A 19728-nucleotide genomic window follows, 5' to 3' on the forward strand; every position below is an offset into this window, starting at 1 on the left:
TCATGTTTTACCGTTTTGATGTTATTGTAAGTGTCTAAGGTCAATATGATCCCTATTTGCTCAATTTAAATCATTTTAAGCTAAGTTAAATGATTAATTGATGTCTCAGACAAACGGAACACTTTAATGTGTTCTAATCCCAAGTTATAGGCTCACGTAGATTGAATTGGATTTTGAAGAGAAGATTCGGGTTAGTTCCAAGAATAATTAGTAACTTTGACCTAGGTCAACCAAGCAAGTGGTTTCAATATTGGCTTGGTTTGATGACTTGTTTGTTGTATGAACAACACGTGCCTTGTGGCTCCTGCATGTGTTGTGTTTTATGATTGTATGACGTGTACTATGTAATGTATATGCTATGATATATGTTATGTTATGATATTAGATATTATGCTATGCCGTGGAACTATGTTACGTTATCGATGTTATTTGATTCATGAACCTCCATGTACCACGTCATGTAAACTATGTTAATAAGTATGCCCTATGCCTATGAGATATTAGAAAACCATGTATTTTATTGGAGAACAATATGACAAGAAAACCTTAAATTAAGTAAAAAATTTCAGGTGGTTACAATTTTTAAATACTCAAGCCACGTGCTACTTATTGTTAAGTAAAAGTAAGACATCCATGTACGAGTGACGATGTCCCAGTGAAAACCATGGAATCAAAGCTAGGGTAGTTGTATTTATGTTAAAATTCTAACCCTTAAGTTAGATCGGGATGTTTTCGTTACTTTGAACTTATTGTTATTTCGTTTCCACTATTTAATTGAGATTTAATTTCATTTGAAATGGATTTTATGAACGTTTAAGTCTATGACATCGTTTATGTTAAAATAATTTTATTTGAAAAAGTAGAATGTCGAACACACAACCTAACTCGACCGGGTAGGAAATTTTTTTGCACACGAACGAACGTTGCCTTAAGTTTAGCAAGGTTGGATACCGGGAGGGCATGACTTTGATACCACTTTTACACGTGATTTAGACTTTGATACCTCTTTTACACGTGATTTAGACCGAGAATCGTTTTCTTAAAATATGCAAAACTTGGACCAAGTTTTATAGTTTAAAACTTTCACACACAACAAAAGAAGTCAATGTATTTGGTTGAATCCAAAGAGTGGTTTTCATTCATCCTCACTTGGTTGACCTTAACATTATAATATTAATAAAGATTAAGACTTATTCTAAGTTAGGAGTATGAATGTGATATCCGATTAAAGGAGGGAAATATGAATGAGACGAGGATATATCTGAATGATAGCGATCTCGAGAATATGATGATTAAAAAGACTTAAAAGAAGTAAAAGTTATTACATATACCAACAAAGTGCATCTTCCTTTTCGATGACTGAAGTATAGGAACTTCATGACCTCTTACCAATTTTCTTAGGATGTATGTGAGTGAAGAATTGTATTATATACGATGCATGTGCCCAGTTGTCTTGCACGTGTCATATGTGTGTCATGCCTTGTGATGAGATATCTGTCGTTTTATGTTATGCCAAATGATATGATGGTATGAATGAAATGTTATGTTATGTTATGTTACGATAAGCTATGTAATGTATGAGATGTCATGATGCACTATGATATGTTATATTAGGTCATGATATGCTATGACATGCTACGAAATGTTTTGAAATAAGGAAAAACTACGAAGTACAACCCCATGTCATGATTGAATGAAATGATTTATGAGTATGAGTGTGATTGTGATGAAAGAATGGGGTTGTGCTACATGATTTATTATGCTACGATGAAAATATGGGGACTTCATGCATATTTGTATGTTCACATGCATCGGGACACTTTTCCTTTATGATGAGTGTGGATGGGTACACTATGAAACGAGAATGACCATCATGCTTAGCATGGTGCAATGACGGTCGCTCTTCCTTCTAGGTGTCCGGCTATAGCCCAGAGAAGCTTGTTTGACCAACAGGCCAGGGGTGTGCGTGCCTGCCTAGTGGGCCTATGCTCGCACGTGTGGGTTGTGTGTAGAGAAGTACTATACATCCAATTTTCTCGGACTGAAAAGCCACCTAAGAGAAGATGATTTTAAATCAAAGATCTCATCATTCTACATGTGTTTGCATTTTTCGACCCCAATAATAGGGTCACTTATTGAGTATTTCTTAAAATACTCCAGCCTTGACTATCTTTATATTTCAAGTTAAGACAACGAACTCTTGTACGAGTGACGGTGGCGTTGTGTTGAAGACTATGGAACCTATGTTAGGATAGTAGCATTTTTATTTCGTAGATCTTAGATTAGGTAATGACATCATTATAATGTTTTTCTTTGACTTTATTTATATTTCACATTCAATATTGTTGTTACTTTGTTTTAAGGCTTTGAATGCGAAAGTTTAAGTCCATGACATCGTTTATGAATGCTTTTATACGAATGTTTTCGTATAGAAAGATTACATCATGCATATGGTAACGACTCTATTTCACTAGGAAATTATGGTCGTTATCGTTGGTATCAAAGTCAAACATAGGGTAGTGTGCCAAGGAGGACGCTAGGCCCCAAACGGAGCTGGGCTGTGAGATCCCACATCGGTTGAAGATGGAAACGAAGTATCCCTTCTGAGGGTATGAAAACCTCTCTCTAATAGACGCATTTTAAGACCTTAAAGCTAACGATGATACGTAACGGGCCATATACTATCAGTGGGCTTGGACTATGACCCTCGGGTATACCACTTGCCATGCACACGTTATTTATTTAATTAAATTTGATAACATAATAATTTTTATTTATTTTTACAATAATATTTTATTTGACATCCTTATTTTGTTATATTAATATAATTTTAAAAATATAAAATATAAACTAATAATAATATTTATTTATTTGTTGTTATTATTTTATAAATAGTATGAGAAAAAAAACCAAGCTATAGTTAATAAAACTAATATGTGGAAAATCAAATTAATAATTTATGCCTATAATATTTTTGAAAATCAATTTGATAAATTTATGCATCTAATATTTAAAAAGAAAAAAAATAAGATATAAAAGCTACCCTGTGGTGCATACGTGTATCATAGCGTTAGCAAGGGTTGTAGATCAAGTGTCTCGGGTGTCTTCCTTTGAAAATGGTTTTTCATTGACAGCTCGAGAGAAAGAAATTGAGATTAAGTGATCAATAGGTATATCTCGCTAAAAGCATGCATGAGAGAATGAAATTGAGATTAGGGCTATAACTAGAGCGGTTTAAACGTTGACCTAGGTCAGTACGCTTTTAGTAGACCATGTACCCTAGGATCGTTAGCTACGATTAAAGGTATAGATTTGTTTGTTACCAAACTATGGAATAGCTCGAGAAGTTAGTCCTAAACGTCGTAGAAAAGAGAGACAAGATTTAAACCACCTAGAGGCTTCTTAGAACAATGTGAACAATGTCATTAGAGTCTCCACTGTCCTTTCCACTTTGGTACTTGTACCGTAGAGGTAGGCATAGCATGTTTCGGTAATGTGTGCCTTAACCTTCTGGAGGGCCACTATGCTTTGAACTCGTTTTTGAAAGGGGGGCGTGGGACATATAGGTTGACCAAGTAGTTGGCCAGCACACACGAGCTTGCATCGCCCAAACTTTGGTGACATTATGGTCTTGTGAGAGTGTACGCCAGCTAGCCTTCCGTGAATGATGTTTAGATTAGTTCACACCATACTATCTCACCAACATTTTTATGAGGTAGCGTCTCAACCTAGGACGTCGGTCATTTACTGCACAAGCAAAACAAGTTACCTAAGCTACAGAGTAAAGCCGGTAGATACCTACTAGGTTAAGGATGCGATGAGAGTCAACAAATAGGTTGCTTACAAGTATTTTTATACTCATATTTTTTCCATTCATTTTTTTAGGTATTTGTAGGCTATCGGTGGAGGTGGAGGAGTGTTCGAGAGCATCATAGTGGTGGTTGTTGTGAAGTGTTAGTCCATTTTGTATATTTTGAGTCTTTTATTTTGGTTTATAATTGTATCTCAAACCTGTTTCCCCATTCGTAATAAATGTGAACAACACCGTCTTGTAATGAAATTTCGTTATGTATTTAATTGTAGTGTTGTTTCTTTGTCTTTGTAGTCATGAACTGAGATCTGAAGCCCAAAAAATCGAGTCGTGACACTAATTAACCTAGATGCATGGATAGCGAAGCCATTATGCATTACATGTCTATTATGTGCATAAAATTCATTAAAAAAAAATCATAAACGATGTCATGGACTTAAACGTTCGTAAAATTACTACAATAAAAGTAAATATCAATGACAGCGGAAATGAAATAACAATAGGTTAAAATTAATTAAAACGCCCTAACCTATAAAGGCTGCAATTTAAACATAAATGTAGCCCTACCTTTGGTTTCATGACCTTCACTGTATGTCGTCATTCATACATGGGTGTCTTGCCGTTACCTAAAAATAAGAGTAGCACGTAACTTGAGTATTTTAAGAAATTCTTTCAAGTTACCCCATTGTTAAGGTCGGAAAATCCATACACGTGCAATCATGGTGGGATGTATCTTTCTATAAAAACATCGTAACATGACCTTGCTCTCTACTTCTATTCTAGGTAGAATTGGATGTGTGGTATTTCTCTACACACAGCACACGTACGTGCACATGGACCTATATGTACCCCTAAAACTGGCTTTCAAGTAGTGTACACTCATCTGCCAGAATGCCATGGAAGGAAAACAACGTGAATAGTCTTATGATGTATTTAATACCGTAACATAACATCGTAGTGTACACATCCGTACTAATCATAGCAGAGAAGTATCCCAATGCATAGAACATACAAGATGCACGAGGTCCCAATAGCTTAAAATCATGGCATGTATCTACGATACAAGTTACACCTTCATTCATTTCATACCTAGCTTAATCATTTCATGTCATCTCGTAATATAGTGCATAACATATAACATAGCGCAATTTCACACCTGATATTCCATAACATAGTATATCTCACAATTACAACATAACACAACATATTGAGTTTCATATCATAGTATACTCACATCTAAACAGACATTAAATAAGTACAAGGCCCGACATGTACAAGGGTCATAGGACACCTGCCGTTCATACTTCAAATAATTCATCAAACTAAGTCAATAGTAAAATCACTTACTTGGTTGAACTTGATCGGAGATACTAATTGTTCCCGGTACTAGCCTTAATCTACTTTTCGAGGTCCAATTCAACCTAAGAGTCATTATCTTGATGAGATCCGTTAAAACAAAACGATTTATGGGGCAATTAAGGGATATTCGTGATGATCCCTCGATTATCTCATAATTTGAATCTACAACAAACACAACGGAATGTACAAGATCTTTTACAAACGTAACAATCAGACCCCATAAAATATTTCGTGTAGGTTATAACTTTGTGAGATCGCACATGAGTTGGGTAAAAGAATGAAACATCCTCGGGTGTAAAAATTTGTTCCTAGTAGACGCGTTTTAAAATTTTTTAGGGGAAGCATGGAAGGGAAAGCCCAAAGAGGACAATATCTGCTAGCGGTAGGCTTGGGCTCTTACAAATGGTATCAAATCAAGACAACGAGCAATGTGCCAGCGAAGAGGCTGAATCCCAAAGGGGTGGACATGGGGCGATGTACCAGCAATGACGCTTCGGGGGTAAATTTGGTGGGATCCCACATCGATTGGAGAAAAAAAACGAGTGTCAGCGAGGACGTTGGACCCAAAGAGTCAGTTGGGGAAGAGAACAAAACACCCTGGAAACCTCTTCACAGTAGACGCATTTTAAAAATCGAAAGTCCGAAAGGAAAGCCCAAAAAAAAGAATATCTAGTAGCGGTGAGCTTGGACTGTTACATGCTCGATCCAATATTAATATCTCTACAGAAATCACTACCAATCTCATTAGGAAGAAAGAAGGGTTCTTCTGCCTCCTTTTTTGAAAATCATCTCATCTTGCCAGTATTATCGAGGGATTAGTTGACGACTCTCTATTAGTCCTCAAAGAGTCATATTCGTATGGGACTGTTCCTCATACCCGCTAACTATCTCAAAATTATACGGACCTCTTTCCTTTGAAACAAGTTTATTTCCCGAAAATAATCGAAGATCCTCTAAACAATCCACACACAATCACATACAACATACAATCTCATAATCGAGCACTCAAAAGAGTATATATAAATAGTAACATGCTTGAAAACAACTTGAAAAAGGATGAAAAAGAGGTGAAATTAATGTAACTGAACCGATCCAACTAAACCATGTTTAATTGGTCACGGGTGTCGATCGAATTTAGATCGAGTCAAATTATGAAATATTTTAGACTCAGCTCGATTATTCCAGTTATAATTTTTTTCAATTCAAACAACGTTTATTAAACAATGAATCCAACCGAACTCCACGTTGGTTTGGGTTGATTGAATCCTTTATTTAATTTTTTATTGAACCCAAAGTTTAAGGATATTTTTGGGGCCGGTAGCTTAGAAGATTAGAGCACGCGGCTACGAACCCACAATCGATCAGCATATTTTTTTTGTTTTACATCCCAATTAGTAAAAAGGTTAAATTTTTTAGAATATGTCAAATATGTCGGATCAATTTATTACTATATTGAACCCGATGTACCTCAAATTCAATCTTTATTTAAATCAACTTTAAAAGTAATTGATCGGATAATTCCTTTGACTTAGATTAATATGCACACAATCCTATTTGGTCCTATACCAAACCCTTATCTCTAGACTCGTCGTCTCTCGTTCACTGTCAGCTCATGGGAGTCCCCTCAAACCAACGAGTGTGGCTCGTTGTATAGATAAATAGAATTGTAAGATGAGTTGGATTGTTAGGTTGTCGGGTTGTTCGTTTAATTAAAAAAAAAATTGTAAAAAAAAAAATCGAATAATTCAATATATTTTATAACCAAATATACCAACCAATTAAAATTTTAATATTACTAAACCCTAAAATTGTAATAAATAAAAAAATCTATAAGCAAATATTCAAACAAATTAAAATTTTAATACGAGCGCGTGTGTAAGTGAGGTGGATTGGGGGTCCTAGCGCGTGTGGGCGTGTGTATTTGTGTGTGTGCGCCTCGAGGGTCCCACATTGATTGGAGAAAGGAACAACTTCTAGCGAAGACGTTGCGCTCCAGAAGAGATGAATTGTGAGATTCCACGTCAATTGTGTTAGAAATATAATATTTAGAGAATATATTATTTATGAAATATATCTTAGATATTATAAAAGCTTATGAATATCAATGAAAACATACCTTCGATTCCAATTTATTTCTATTTCTCATTTTTAACAAATTGGGGAGGAGCCGAAAGGGGTGAATTGTGAGATTCCGGGTGGAGAATGAAGCATTCTTTATAATGTTGTTGAAATCTCTCACTAGCGCAAAAGCCGGAAAGGGACCGCCTATAAAATCTGCTAGGGTGGACTTTGACGGTTACAATCTCTACCCTAACATATGTTACATCGATAACAAAAACCTCATAAAATTCAATTCTTAATTAAAAAAAAAAAAGTAAAATAAGGTTTAGACTGTAATCCTATTTAAGTTCTTTGACTGGGATAATGTTAATCAACAGAATTTTGTCTCTTTGTCAAAAATTCAACCCAATCCAACTCAACCGTTATAATAATATCCGTAAATGGAAGAAAAATTAACGAGATTAAAAGAAGAAATAATAATATCCGAGGGTAGGGACCAAACATATCAAACCTTACTTAATTGCTGGTAAAATGTCTAATCATGTCATTCAGATTACATAAATATGTCATATTATATTGTTTCATGTTTCCAGACATAACAATTTTTATCATATACATACCGTACATAACATATCGCATCACAATATATATATATATATATATATATATATATATATACATCTGTCATTTACATGTCGTATCATAATCATATCATTTCGTAAGTCTAAAAGAAAATCAGATCGTCACAAAAACAAGATCCACGAAAAGAGATTAGGAATCGATAACTTGTACCTGAAAAGCATAGACAACTGAAGTGAGAGTTGTCGTTTTTGAAGTATAATGAGATTGAAAATGGGTTATCTTTTCCTTTCCAACCATACCCACAATTTAATACCCATTGCTTTATTAGTTGGTACAACCAAATTGATATCACATAATTAGGGTTCATGTACAATGGATATCACCATCTTTCTTTTTGCAAACTCTATGGATATCAAAGACGCCAGTTTGGCTTGGGCATATGCTTTGTTGGTATAGATAGTAACTTTCATTTCGTTTAAAAGTCATTCTAAAGATGACTCTCGTTTAAATGTGATCTCAATTCATTTATGTATCCGAATAAAGAAATATTATAACTATTAAAATAATGACATTTTCGAGAGGAAAAAGAATGGAAGGTCAGTAATTTTTATAATTTAATAATAAATAAATATTTATATATATATATATATATATATAAATAACATATTTTAATACCCATAAGTATATTATGGCTATTATTGGCTAAGGGCCCCTCATTTTGATATTAAAATGAATAAAATAATGAATTAAAAAATTAAAAAAAATGGAATGGAGGACACATGTAAGAGACAAAGCCCACTAGTCCCAGGCAAGCATTGGGGCCCACATTCACGTGGCAATATGGATCTCTTGATGCCATAATGCGACCACGTGGCAACAATATAACACGTGGCAGCAATCACATTAACAAGCAAATGGAAGAGTTGGGGACCACTTTCCATAGCGTCGCGACAAAACTCCTAAACATAGAAACAAACAACAGCAACAACCTAGCAACAAAAATAAAAAATAAAAAATAAATAAAATAAAACAGATGAGTCATCGATTTATCTTCGGTGGTGGGTCCCACATAGTCCAATTTAGTTTCGAATGAGACAAAAAAAAGTCACATTTCCCAAAATACCCTCCCCCCTTCTCCATTGCCTTCGTGGCGGTTTCTTTTTCTTTTATTCTTTTTTTTTTTTTCTTTTTTCAAAGTAAATTTTTGTTACTTCCGAGGATAAGATTTTTTGTAGCGTCACACGTGGCAGTCATCGCTGGTCCAGCACTTAGCACGTGACGCAATTTGTCAGAACCTTCCCGACCCGGTTTACAAACTCTTTTATTAATTTTTTAATTTTAATTTAGTTAATTTAAAATAATTTATTATGAAAATTTCATAAATTTGCAATTAAAGAATTTAGTATTTAGCTTTAACAAACTTAATTACTATATATTTTTTAATTAATTGTTTCATTTTATTCTTTCTGTTAAATAAAATAATAATTCTCAATTTAATAAATAAAGATAACATTCGTAAGACGAGGGGGAGCAAGTGTTCTTCGGAATGACTGGGTGTAAAGGACACGTAGGCAATGAATCGGGTTGAAAGTGAAAGTCGCCAAAAACTGGTGGAATGCTCTCGAAACCCATTCACTTGAGTGAAGCAAAGGAGAGTGAAATTTCGTGTGTAGAGGTGAAATCCGGAGATCTACGAAGGAACACCAAAAGCGACTGGGTCCAGCTACCCTGGTAGTCCATGCCGTAAACGATGAGTGTTCGCCCTTGGTCTACGCGGATCAAGGGCTCAGCTAACGTGTGAAACACTCTGCCTGGGGAGTGCGGGAATTGACGGAGGCCTGCACAAGCGGTGAAGCATGTGGTTTAATTCGATACAATCCGCAAAACCTTACCATAAATATATATAAAAAAAAATAATAAAATAAAAAATGGTATATTTAAAATTAATAAAAAAATGAAAATAAACTTTTAAAGGGAGAATAAAGGCATATGACAGTGGGGGAGGAATCAAATCAGGGGGAAAAAAGAATTATTGGAATCATTTGGAGTTTAAAATAAATTATAAATTCCAAAAAATTTACAGAAAAAGATTTATAATAAAAAGAAATTACAAGGACTGTTTGGTAATTTTGGCGGAAAATCTTATCCACTGTTCTTCTTAGTTCTTCTTCTTCGTCGTCCAAAAACTTTTTAAAAGTCCGTTTCTCTGAACAATCTGTACTCCCAAAATCAAAAACCAACCAGAAGTGAAGACAACACACAGAGAATCAAAGATTTTTTGTTTTCTTCCCTTCCATGGCTACTGGTAACACTTACTTCTCCCGCTCCAAGTTCCGCTTTCTTCCCACCGCCGACGGTCCCGACCACCGCCGTACCGACTCCGTCTTCGAGCTCGACGAGTCCGACCTCTTCAACTCTCCTCGCTCCAGCGCTTCTCCGGAGTTCCGCCGTTCGGTCTCCAAATCGCGAATCTCAAAGCGGATTTCGGCTGTCGACGATGAAGACCGAAGCGTAAAGACGGTGACCGCAGCGTCGCTGCCTGTCAACATCCCTGACTGGTCGAAGATCTTGAGGAACGAGTATATCGAGAATCGGAGAGACGGATTTGACGATGAAGACGATGACGATGATGAGGAAGACGGCGTTGGCGGCGGTGATTTCGAGGATGGGAGATTTAGGGTTCCGCCGCACGAATTTCTCGCGAAAACGAGAATCGCTTCGTTTTCGGTTCATGAAGGAGTCGGAAGAACATTGAAAGGGAGAGATCTGAGTCGAGTCCGTGATGCGATTTGGCAAAAAACTGGATTCGAAGATTGAATCGAAATCAACAAACGCGAAGAACAATTACCGGAATATTCCATTAGGATATACGAATTCCTTGACCGAGTAAGTCTTTTGATCTCTGTTCCACCAAAATTTTTGATCCTTCTCTCTTCTCCAGTCAATTTTTCTGTTTCTCCGTTTGACCGTCGCATCTGAGCGGCGTTTCGATCCCTCCGATCACCGTTTTTTCATGTCTGTAATTCGGAATATTTTATATTTAAAAAATATCATACTTTTTTTTTTTTTTTCGTTCAAGATTAAATCCGAAGGGCAATTTGGGAAATGTAATAACTGATCTGAGAAGATGCCCTCTTTAATTTTAATTTTATTTATTAATTGTTTTTTTAATATTAAAAGTCAAATTTTGTTTATTTTTGTATTAATTTTCGGCAGCAACAACTGTAATCCTATGATGGTTGTGGAAAAAAAATAAATAAAGTGATAATTGATTTTTGTGTCATTATTTCAAAATTTGAAAAACTTTTTGGATGTCCCAATTTTATTGGACCAATTCAGAATTTTTAGATTAATTTAATATCGGTCTTTAAATATGGTATACAAAATTACAAAAAGCACCTTTGAATTATGAGGGTGTTCATATTGCATTAATTCTACCTTTTACTTTCTTTCTTTTTTTCGAGTTTAATTATAATAATTTTTATTATTTGTTTTGGGGTTAAAATACTATTTTAATTGAGTTGGTTAAATTTTTTAAAACATCCATAATTTTGATCCGTTTATGAGTTCATTTTTTTTTTTTTCGGGGTGACCGTTAAGGTTCGATATTTAAATTTTATGAGATTTATATGAGATTTTAGTTATTAATTTAACATAGACAACGGGATAAAATGATTTTCAAATTAATTGACTATTCATGTTAAGAGACTATTAAATATCAACATTTGAATATATCACGATTCAATTTTTCAACATTTGAATATGTCACGGTTCAATTTCCGAGTTTTTTTATATTGTCATTAAAAAAAACTCGTCACTTCGTTCATAACATATTTATATGCGAAAAAAACACAAATAGGGAAAAATAAATAACACAAATTTAAATAAAACCAAGAAGTAATGTAGGAACTAAAAAAAAACCATATGGATGCATCTACCTTAGCTTTAGTCCTATGTCCCGTGGCCATCACTGTAATATCATTATTTGTTTTGTATGTGGTTTTGCATTTACTTGAAGACGGTTAACAATGAAAAATAGTCATGAAAAATAGAATTGGAATTGAAGGTGCAACAAACATAGGTGAGATCAAAAGCCGGGCGTATCTAAAGTCCAATTTTTATTGATGTCATCACATTTTCATTGAATACCAGCTATCAACTAATACCTAAAAATAAATATTAACGGATTACAAATATCTAAGATATATTTCATAATTAAAAGATATATTCTATAACAAATTATTATAATATATTCTAATACTCTCCTCAAGTTGGAGCGTGTACGTCAATAAAATCCAACTTGTCTTTACAAGTGTAGGTCAATAGCATCCAATTTGTATTTACGAGTGTAGGTTAATAGCACCCAACTTGTCTTCCAAAAAATAAAAAGTGTATAGGTCAATAACACTTTTGTCTTCCCAATACTGAAAATATCTGCCAAATTAGCTCTAAACAAGTATTTGCTTCGAGACACATTGGTTTTCTTTTTAGACAACTTTTAATGTATCTCAGAACTTGAAGAGCTACTTCTTGATTTATGCATAAATGATTTACTCCAGGGGTGGTAATTTGTCCCATTTAATTTGATTGGAACAAAAAAAATACTCGGGTGGACTAGAGTGATGAAATAAACATCCGAAGTTTTGAAGTTGGATAATAACACCTTTGAGATGTGGGCTTACAAGGATGATATATACCCAATTCATTCGTCGTCCTCCGTTCTGATTTTTGTCACTTTTCTTTCGTGGTTCCTCTTCTCCTGCTCTGAAATTTTCAATTGTTCTGACATGATGAACTAGTAGGTCTTAGTTTAGATAGAAATTGAGTCTAAAACAAAGTCATGACGGTGATGTATGGACTAGTAGTGATGTATGGACATGACATAATGCTAGGCTCACAAACTTGCGACTTGCGGTGATGTATGGACTAGTCAGGGACTGTAATTTGTGACTTGAGGACTAGTAGTGGTTGCTTAAGGTTCGGAAGCAATGACGATGGTTTGGAAGCTGTTGAAAGCAGGAAGTTGTGGTTGTTCTGATTCTCGATTCGACTTATCACGATCAAACTTATCACGATGGATGATCGGCGGCTGTAAAGGCTTCACTGCTTGAGTTAGAGTTTGGCTTTAGACTCTGATACCATGTTAAGAATGAGAAATAGAATTGGGATCGAAGGTACATCAAACATAAGTGAGATCAAAAGTTCCAGTAGATCTCGAGTCCAATTTTCATTCCTGTTCAATAGAATACAAACTACTAATTAATACCTAAAAATAAAAAAAATATAAACTAACTAAATCTTGAGAATAAAATAAAATGTAATATATCTGAGATATATTCTATAACTAATTATTATAATATATTATAATAATGACTTTGGTTATTGGGTTGGAAAATGAATATGCAAGCAATCCTGGACATTCTTTAATAAAATCATTTCATGGTCTTAAACTCTACTTTCTGGTCTGGGTAAACATTGGATGTGTAGTACTTCTCTACACACGATTTACATATGTGCACATGAACCCACCAGGCGGGCGTATACGTACCCACGAGTCTGCCCTTCATTTAGCGCATGCTCACACTACCGAAGCCACAGAGTGAAAGGAGCTTGCATAATATCATGACGTACATAAATATCGTAATGTACGCATCCATACCCATCATAACGGGAAAGTTCATCTCCGAACTCTCTTCCCCAAACAGACGGTCCACTAGTTCCATCTCATAAAGGATCTCCGGTATGTATCATGAAGTCTTTGATGACGCAATGAAAGATGAGATTATCATAATACCATTTTGACTCGTAACATATCACTTATCATCTGTTTTATTCTCCTTTCCAACCAATGCGAGATCTCACAATCCATCTCCCTTGGAGACCCAACGTTCTCGCTAGCACACCGCTCGGTGTCTAACTTTGATACTATTTGTAATAGTTTATTTAAGTTTACCACTAGTAGATATTATTCGCTTTATCTTATGCACTCTAGGGTCAATCTCCGTCTGGCCCGAGGAAACCTTTGCATGCCTCCGTTACCTTTCATATTGCCATCAGCCTCACGGTTTTAAAACGCGTCTATTAGGGAGAGGTTTACACACCCTTATAAGTAATGTTTCATTCTCCTCTCCAACTAATGTGAGATTTCACAGTTTTCCACCGTTTTGAGACACTCATCGGGATACAATCTCTTATGTTGTTACATTTAACCCGATCTCAATATCGATATATATATATATAGATGTTAATATTATTTTTTCTTATTATTTATTGTTCAAACCACATCCAAAACAGATTCGAACTAGTGAAACTAACCTAACTTGTATATTTATGATTGGATTCTTTATTTAGTGACTCAGTTAAAAAAATTAAATAATTAAATTATGTACGGTGGAGTTGGGTTTATTATTTAATAAGAGTCGATTAAAATTTTTTAATAATTAAATTAAATTTAAAAAATTGAATAAAATAAAAATAGTAATAATATTGGCAAAGCCCACTTTACCTCTCCCAAGGCCCATTTCCTCTCTCCTAAGCCCATTTTCTTTTGTCTCCAGTAGCGCAGCCAGCCCAGCCATTTCAGCCCTAAGTTTCCAATCGGCCGCCCAATTTCTCCCCTGCCTTCACATTTCCTCTCTTCTCTTCCCCTATCATACTCTCTCTTATTTCCTTCTCTGCCGCCGCCCAGGCTCTGCTCCTCCATTTCTCCACTCCTGTAATTGAACTCTGCTCGGATTACTTTGTTTTCTTTTCCGTTCAACCACGTAAAAAATGGTGAACAAAGTTACGAGGAAGAAGCATTACAGGCCTCCGGTAAGTTCGAATTTGTTTCCATGTGTTTTTTATGCTGATAATCTCTACTATTCAGGATTATCCAGCGGTTAGATCGGAATATTTGCTTAGTTTTTTTCTATTGTCTGTCGTTTATCAGGGGCAGAAGAAGGAGGGTAACGCAGCGAGATATGTGACCAGGTCGCAGGCTGTGAAGCAGCTGCAAGTTAGTTTGCCAGTTTTCAGGTATCTCTTATATTAACTCGCATGAATTGTATGGTTATTGGCATCAGGAATGAGGCGTAACGCTTGATTAGTATTGATTCTGGCTTCTTAGTGTTGCGTCAGTTATGTAGCTTAAGTTGGAGTTTCATCTGAATTCGTAGTAATACCGAGGATAAAGTGGATAGTTTTGTATGCATAATGATCGATGTTTCGAAGTAAAGATCTTCGTTTTTTTAAGATTGAACATGTTTATCTTTGATTTGAAGTACTTGATATGAACAAGCGTTTGACGAGTTTTAAAATATTATAGTGAAACTGGTTTAGGGTTTAGGATGAGTTTGTTTTACGTTTACCTTGGTTGAAAATGATCATCTGAAACAATGGATATGTTTTTTATCATTATGACAGGAAGCTATGCATTTTCAAGGGAGTTTTTCCTCGTGAGCCAAAAAAGAAGGTTAAAGGAAATCACCACACTTACTACCATTTGAAGGACGTTGCTTTTCTTCATCATGAGCCACTTCTGGAGAAATTCAGAGATATTAGGGCATATGAAAAGAAGATAAGCAAAGCTGATGCAAAGAAGAATAAGGAGCGTGCAAACTTTCTGAAAGAACACAGGCCTACATATGTATTAGACAGGATAATAAGGGAGAGGTTTGTACAGCTCTTTCGGTCTTTTTCCCCTCCTACCGAGTGAATCAAATTTTTTGTTTTCATTGCCCATAATGAACTCTTTCCAATTGTTGCATGCTACGCTTGGCCTTCTAGATACCCAAAATTCATTGATGCACTTAGAGATTTGGATGATTGCCTCTCAATGGTGCACCTTTTTGCCGCACTACCTGCACAAGAGAGGTTAAAGGTTGAGGCAAAGCGCATTCATAATTGTCGAAGGTTGGTGTTTACTGGCCTCAGTAAATTTTTATGAAGTACAAATATGTGTTGTCAACTTGTCTTGTATTATTGGCATGGTAACAAACTGATGACTTCAATATCTCATCACTTATATTCCTTTTATATCTTTTGCTAGGTTGAGTCATGAATGGCAAGCATTTATTTCTCGAACTCATAAACTACGAAAAGTTTTTATATCTGTGAAAGGCATTTATTATCAGGTATTTCGCATTTATATTATGATATCTAGTCTGTGAAGCATTTTATGTTCCAGAACATTTTCTTACTTTTGTAGTTTGTCTAGGCTGAGGTAGAAGGACAGAAGATTACATGGCTGACACCGCATTCGCTGCATCAGGCATTGACTGATGATGTTGACCTAACTGTTATTCTTAACTTCATGGAATTTTATGAGGTAACACTTTGGTACTATATTCTTGTAGTTTTTCATACCGCTCTTTTAGATTGGAGTCGTTTGTTGTAGTTGAGGACTCATTTTTTGGGCCTGTTTGTTCCACTCTAGCCAAATGTTCACTGGTTTATATGATAGATAAAAGAATCTTGATATTCCATTTGGTTAAGTTCAACCGGTTTGCTATTGGATTAGATATAAATCAACAACTACAGTATCTATTTCTTTTGGATTCTTAATTTTTCGGTTCTAATATTACAAAGGGTAAAATAGTGCAATGCTCATGTGTCATGTTAATGGTTACCTATTTGTTTTGAACTTTACTAGATGCCTTGTGATTTTTATGGGTGCAGACTCTTCTTGCCTTTGTGAACTTTCACGTATATCACTCAATTAATTTGAAGTATCCACCGATTCTGGACCCTCATTTGGAGGCTTTGGCAGCAGGTGATTTTGATGTCTAGTTCAAAAAACTGTCATTTTAAATTTCTCTAGTTCTAGTCACCTTATTAGATCCTCAGACTTCTGTTTTGTCATTCTTATTATTCTGTGAATATGCAGATCTTTATGCTTTGTCAAGATACTTTGATGCCAACACTAGAAGTTCCCTATTAGATTCTCAGACTTCTAGTTCATCTGGATATGAACAAGTAGATGCTGAAGAAAACTCTGAACTTAGACTTGCGCAGCTTCAACACCAGCTATCCTTAAATGAGCCGACTGCTTTGATGCATCTTGTTGAAGATGCAGCTGGTAAGAATGAGGATGAAGATGAGGATGAAGATACTAGAGAATGTAAGAAACTTTTTAAGAACATGAAGTTCTTCTTAAGCCGTGAGGTAAGATTTTGTTCCATTTTATAATACTGTGTTTATGCTGTTTGCATTCTACCTGAAAATAGAGATGCTAGTTTGAGATAGAATTGTGTAAGAAGACTATGCATAAATTGAAAATTCAACATAATATAAATTCCAAAACATTAGAGAGAGATTTTCGGAATGGAGGGAAGAAATCATTTCTGTAAGTGCTTGATTCTACTAGATAGTTATTTGGTGGATGTTGGAAATTGTAGTCTTTTTATTAGTTGTCTTATGTCTCTACTACCATGGATATTGGGTACTGAAAAATGTTGTCTTAATGGTCCTCCCTTTCTTTCGAAATTATTGATTTGCTTTTCTGTGTTGGAATTTAAACCTGGATCTTATTATTTATTGTCTGTTGATGTTCTCCCAACTTCCATGTTTAGGTTCCTAGAGAATCACTACTTTTTGTTATTCCTGCTTTTGGTGGCATGGTTTCTTGGGAAGGAGATGGAGCACCTTTTACGGAATCTGACAAGACTATTACCCATCAGGTTTGCCAAGAGATATGACACATTGGTGTATCTTATGTATGATTATCATAATACTTGGCCTCCTGCAGCATCATTTTATCACTTCCTGATCCTTTTTAAATGCAGATTGTAGACCGACCAACCCAGACTCACAAGTTCCTATCTAGAGAGTATGTTCAGCCACAATGGGTTTTTGATTGTGTGAATACACGGTTGATCTTGCCGACTGAAGATTATTTGGTGGGAAGGTACTTTCATTTTTCTAAATCTACTATGTGATTTATGTCTTTTTGAGGATTATCTAAGTAATATAGGCTTTCCAAATTTTCTTTGTGGAATGTATTCAGATGCTCTTTTAATATAAAATAGTTATACAAATCTGAAGCTTGTCTATGTTGGTTTCTAAAGCAATACACATGCAATATATATATATGACAAAGGGGATGAAAAAAAAAACGCATTTTGTGGTTTTCAGGTTGTCATTTGTTGTTTCCTATAAGTAAATTTAGGTGTATGAATCATTAAGTTCGGACCCTTCTAAATTGTTTAAAATGTATTGGATTAAAGCCTTCTATAAATTCATAACTCAATGTTTTTGCATGTAATACCATCCTAGTAGTTTTGAAATTAAAAGATTATGTTATCAGATGTGCCCGAGGGGATGAAATTAGAAGATTATTTTAAATCCCACTCTTAAACAGCGCATTTTCTTTTCTGCTTTTTTCTGCATTAGCACGTTCTTGGTAACGCAAAATTTAGTATAATTTTTTGTTTTCTCTTATTATTTAATCCTTCAATTTATATATCAATTTGCTAAACACCCACAGGGTTCCTCCACCACACTTGTCACCTTTTGTTGACAATGAGGCAGAAGGATATGTTCCAGATTATGCTGAGACCCTTAACCGTTTGAAGGCAGCTGCTAAAAGTGAAGTCTTGCCATTGCCGGGAGTAGGGAAAGAAGATTTGGATGATCCCCAGAAATTATTGGCTGAAGGTATCATTGATCGAGCTGAGGCTATCGAAGCTGCTGAAAAGAAACAGAAGGTATACTTTTGCTAAATGCTACTGAACGAATGGTAGTAGCAGTGACATTTCAGTCCAACTGATGCTAAAACGCATGTGTAAGCTCTTATTGTGTGGTATTGTATTGTTCTCAATGCAGATGATGGCTCTTGAGAAACAGTATCATGACGAGCTAAAATTGGAGCTTCAAGGAGTACAATATTCATCAGCAACTTCAAATGTTGATAAGCAGTCGTCTGATCAGGAGAATGAGGGTGGTGAGGATGCGGACCTCCCTGATCCGGAACAAATAGCCGAAGATAATGCTAACCTGCCATTGGTTGTGATGTCACGGAACAAGAAAAAACTTTATGAAGCGATGCAGGTAATTTACTTGCTTTGTTATTCTATTCGTGATGGTGCTTGAATTTTTCGTAATAGTCTAGTGATAAACATATATACAGCAGTGATTTCGCTTTCATTTTTTATACCAATAATGGCTTTTATTGTGTCTTAATGAAATATATGTATGCATAGAATAAATAACCGCAATGTTCATTTATTCTTAATGCATAATACCCTAAGTCATCTAAGAATAATACTTTTGGAAGTCCCATTATTTAATTACTCGCATTACTCATCCATCTTTAAAAAAACTCACTTCTCTTATTGAAATGTGATTTTGTATTCTACTGTTTTGACTGAGACATTTCTCTTGCTATTATCAGATTGGTAAAAGAAGGAAGAAGGGTGAAATTGATCTTCTCAAAGAAAGGAAGAGAAAACATAAAGAATCTAAAAAATCGCAGTAAGTCGAGAGGAACCGCAATTTTGTCTTTAATTAATTGTAATAATACTATATTTGGATGGCTAGATAGTTTGCTCAAAGCATCTAAGGTCTGTTGTTTATGTCTCGCTTGAAGCTTGCTCTGAAGGGTTATGGTTTGTCTTTCTGTAGTATTATTAAATCAAATACTTCTTTAGAACTCGTTAATCTCTTTGCTTAGTCCACATTCTATATCAGCATCATGCCTTGATCATCATTCTCTTTGATATAGTTTGGAATTATCAGTATTCTGAGATCACTAGATTTTCTGAATTTTGACATCTGCTACCTGAGAACGATAGAAACTTATGGTGAAGTAATGTTTACAAGTAAATTTTTATCGACACAAATGGGGTTTGAAGTGAGGAACTTAGGACTGTGAATGTGTAGATATGCCAAATCTTGGTCGAGGAAATTGGTTCTCTTTAGCTTTGCAATATATTTTG

The 19728-nt window shown here is 35.1% G+C and overlaps 1 protein-coding gene and 1 non-coding gene across 2 annotated transcripts; both read left to right on the top strand.

Annotated features, from left to right (window-relative positions):
- Positions 1–9963: 9963 nt before the first annotated feature.
- On the top strand, positions 9964–10877 carry LOC111782574 (protein S40-4). Its single transcript, XR_015414647.1, has one exon. It is a non-coding gene; the product is annotated as a protein S40-4 (transcript).
- Positions 10878–14429: 3552 nt separating this feature from the next.
- On the top strand, positions 14430–19499 carry LOC111783122 (pescadillo homolog). Its single transcript, XM_023664009.2, has 13 exons — positions 14430–14626; positions 14745–14830; positions 15218–15466; positions 15581–15706; positions 15843–15927; positions 16011–16121; positions 16472–16565; positions 16680–16957; positions 17365–17472; positions 17578–17699; positions 18279–18498; positions 18617–18841; positions 19185–19499. The coding sequence occupies exons 1-13, from the start codon at positions 14585–14587 to the stop codon at positions 19266–19268; spliced, it is 1830 nt and encodes a 609-aa protein (XP_023519777.2). The 5' UTR covers positions 14430–14584; the 3' UTR covers positions 19269–19499.
- The last annotated feature ends 229 nt before the right edge of the window (positions 19500–19728 follow it).

Source organism: Cucurbita pepo, chromosome 20, assembly GCF_057944985.1.
Source record: "Cucurbita pepo subsp. pepo isolate OVF chromosome 20, ASM5794498v1, whole genome shotgun sequence".
NCBI lineage: Eukaryota > Viridiplantae > Streptophyta > Magnoliopsida > Cucurbitales > Cucurbitaceae > Cucurbita > Cucurbita pepo.

Coding starts and splice junctions, on each gene's coding strand:
- LOC111783122 (XM_023664009.2), top strand. CDS start 14,585: ATGGTGAACAAAGTTACGAGGAAGAAGCATTACAGGCCTCCG. Junction 15,467..15,580: donor GACAGGATAATAAGGGAGAG/GTTTGTACAGCT, acceptor TTGGCCTTCTAG/ATACCCAAAATTCATTGATG. Junction 18,842..19,184: donor AACTTTATGAAGCGATGCAG/GTAATTTACTTG, acceptor TGCTATTATCAG/ATTGGTAAAAGAAGGAAGAA.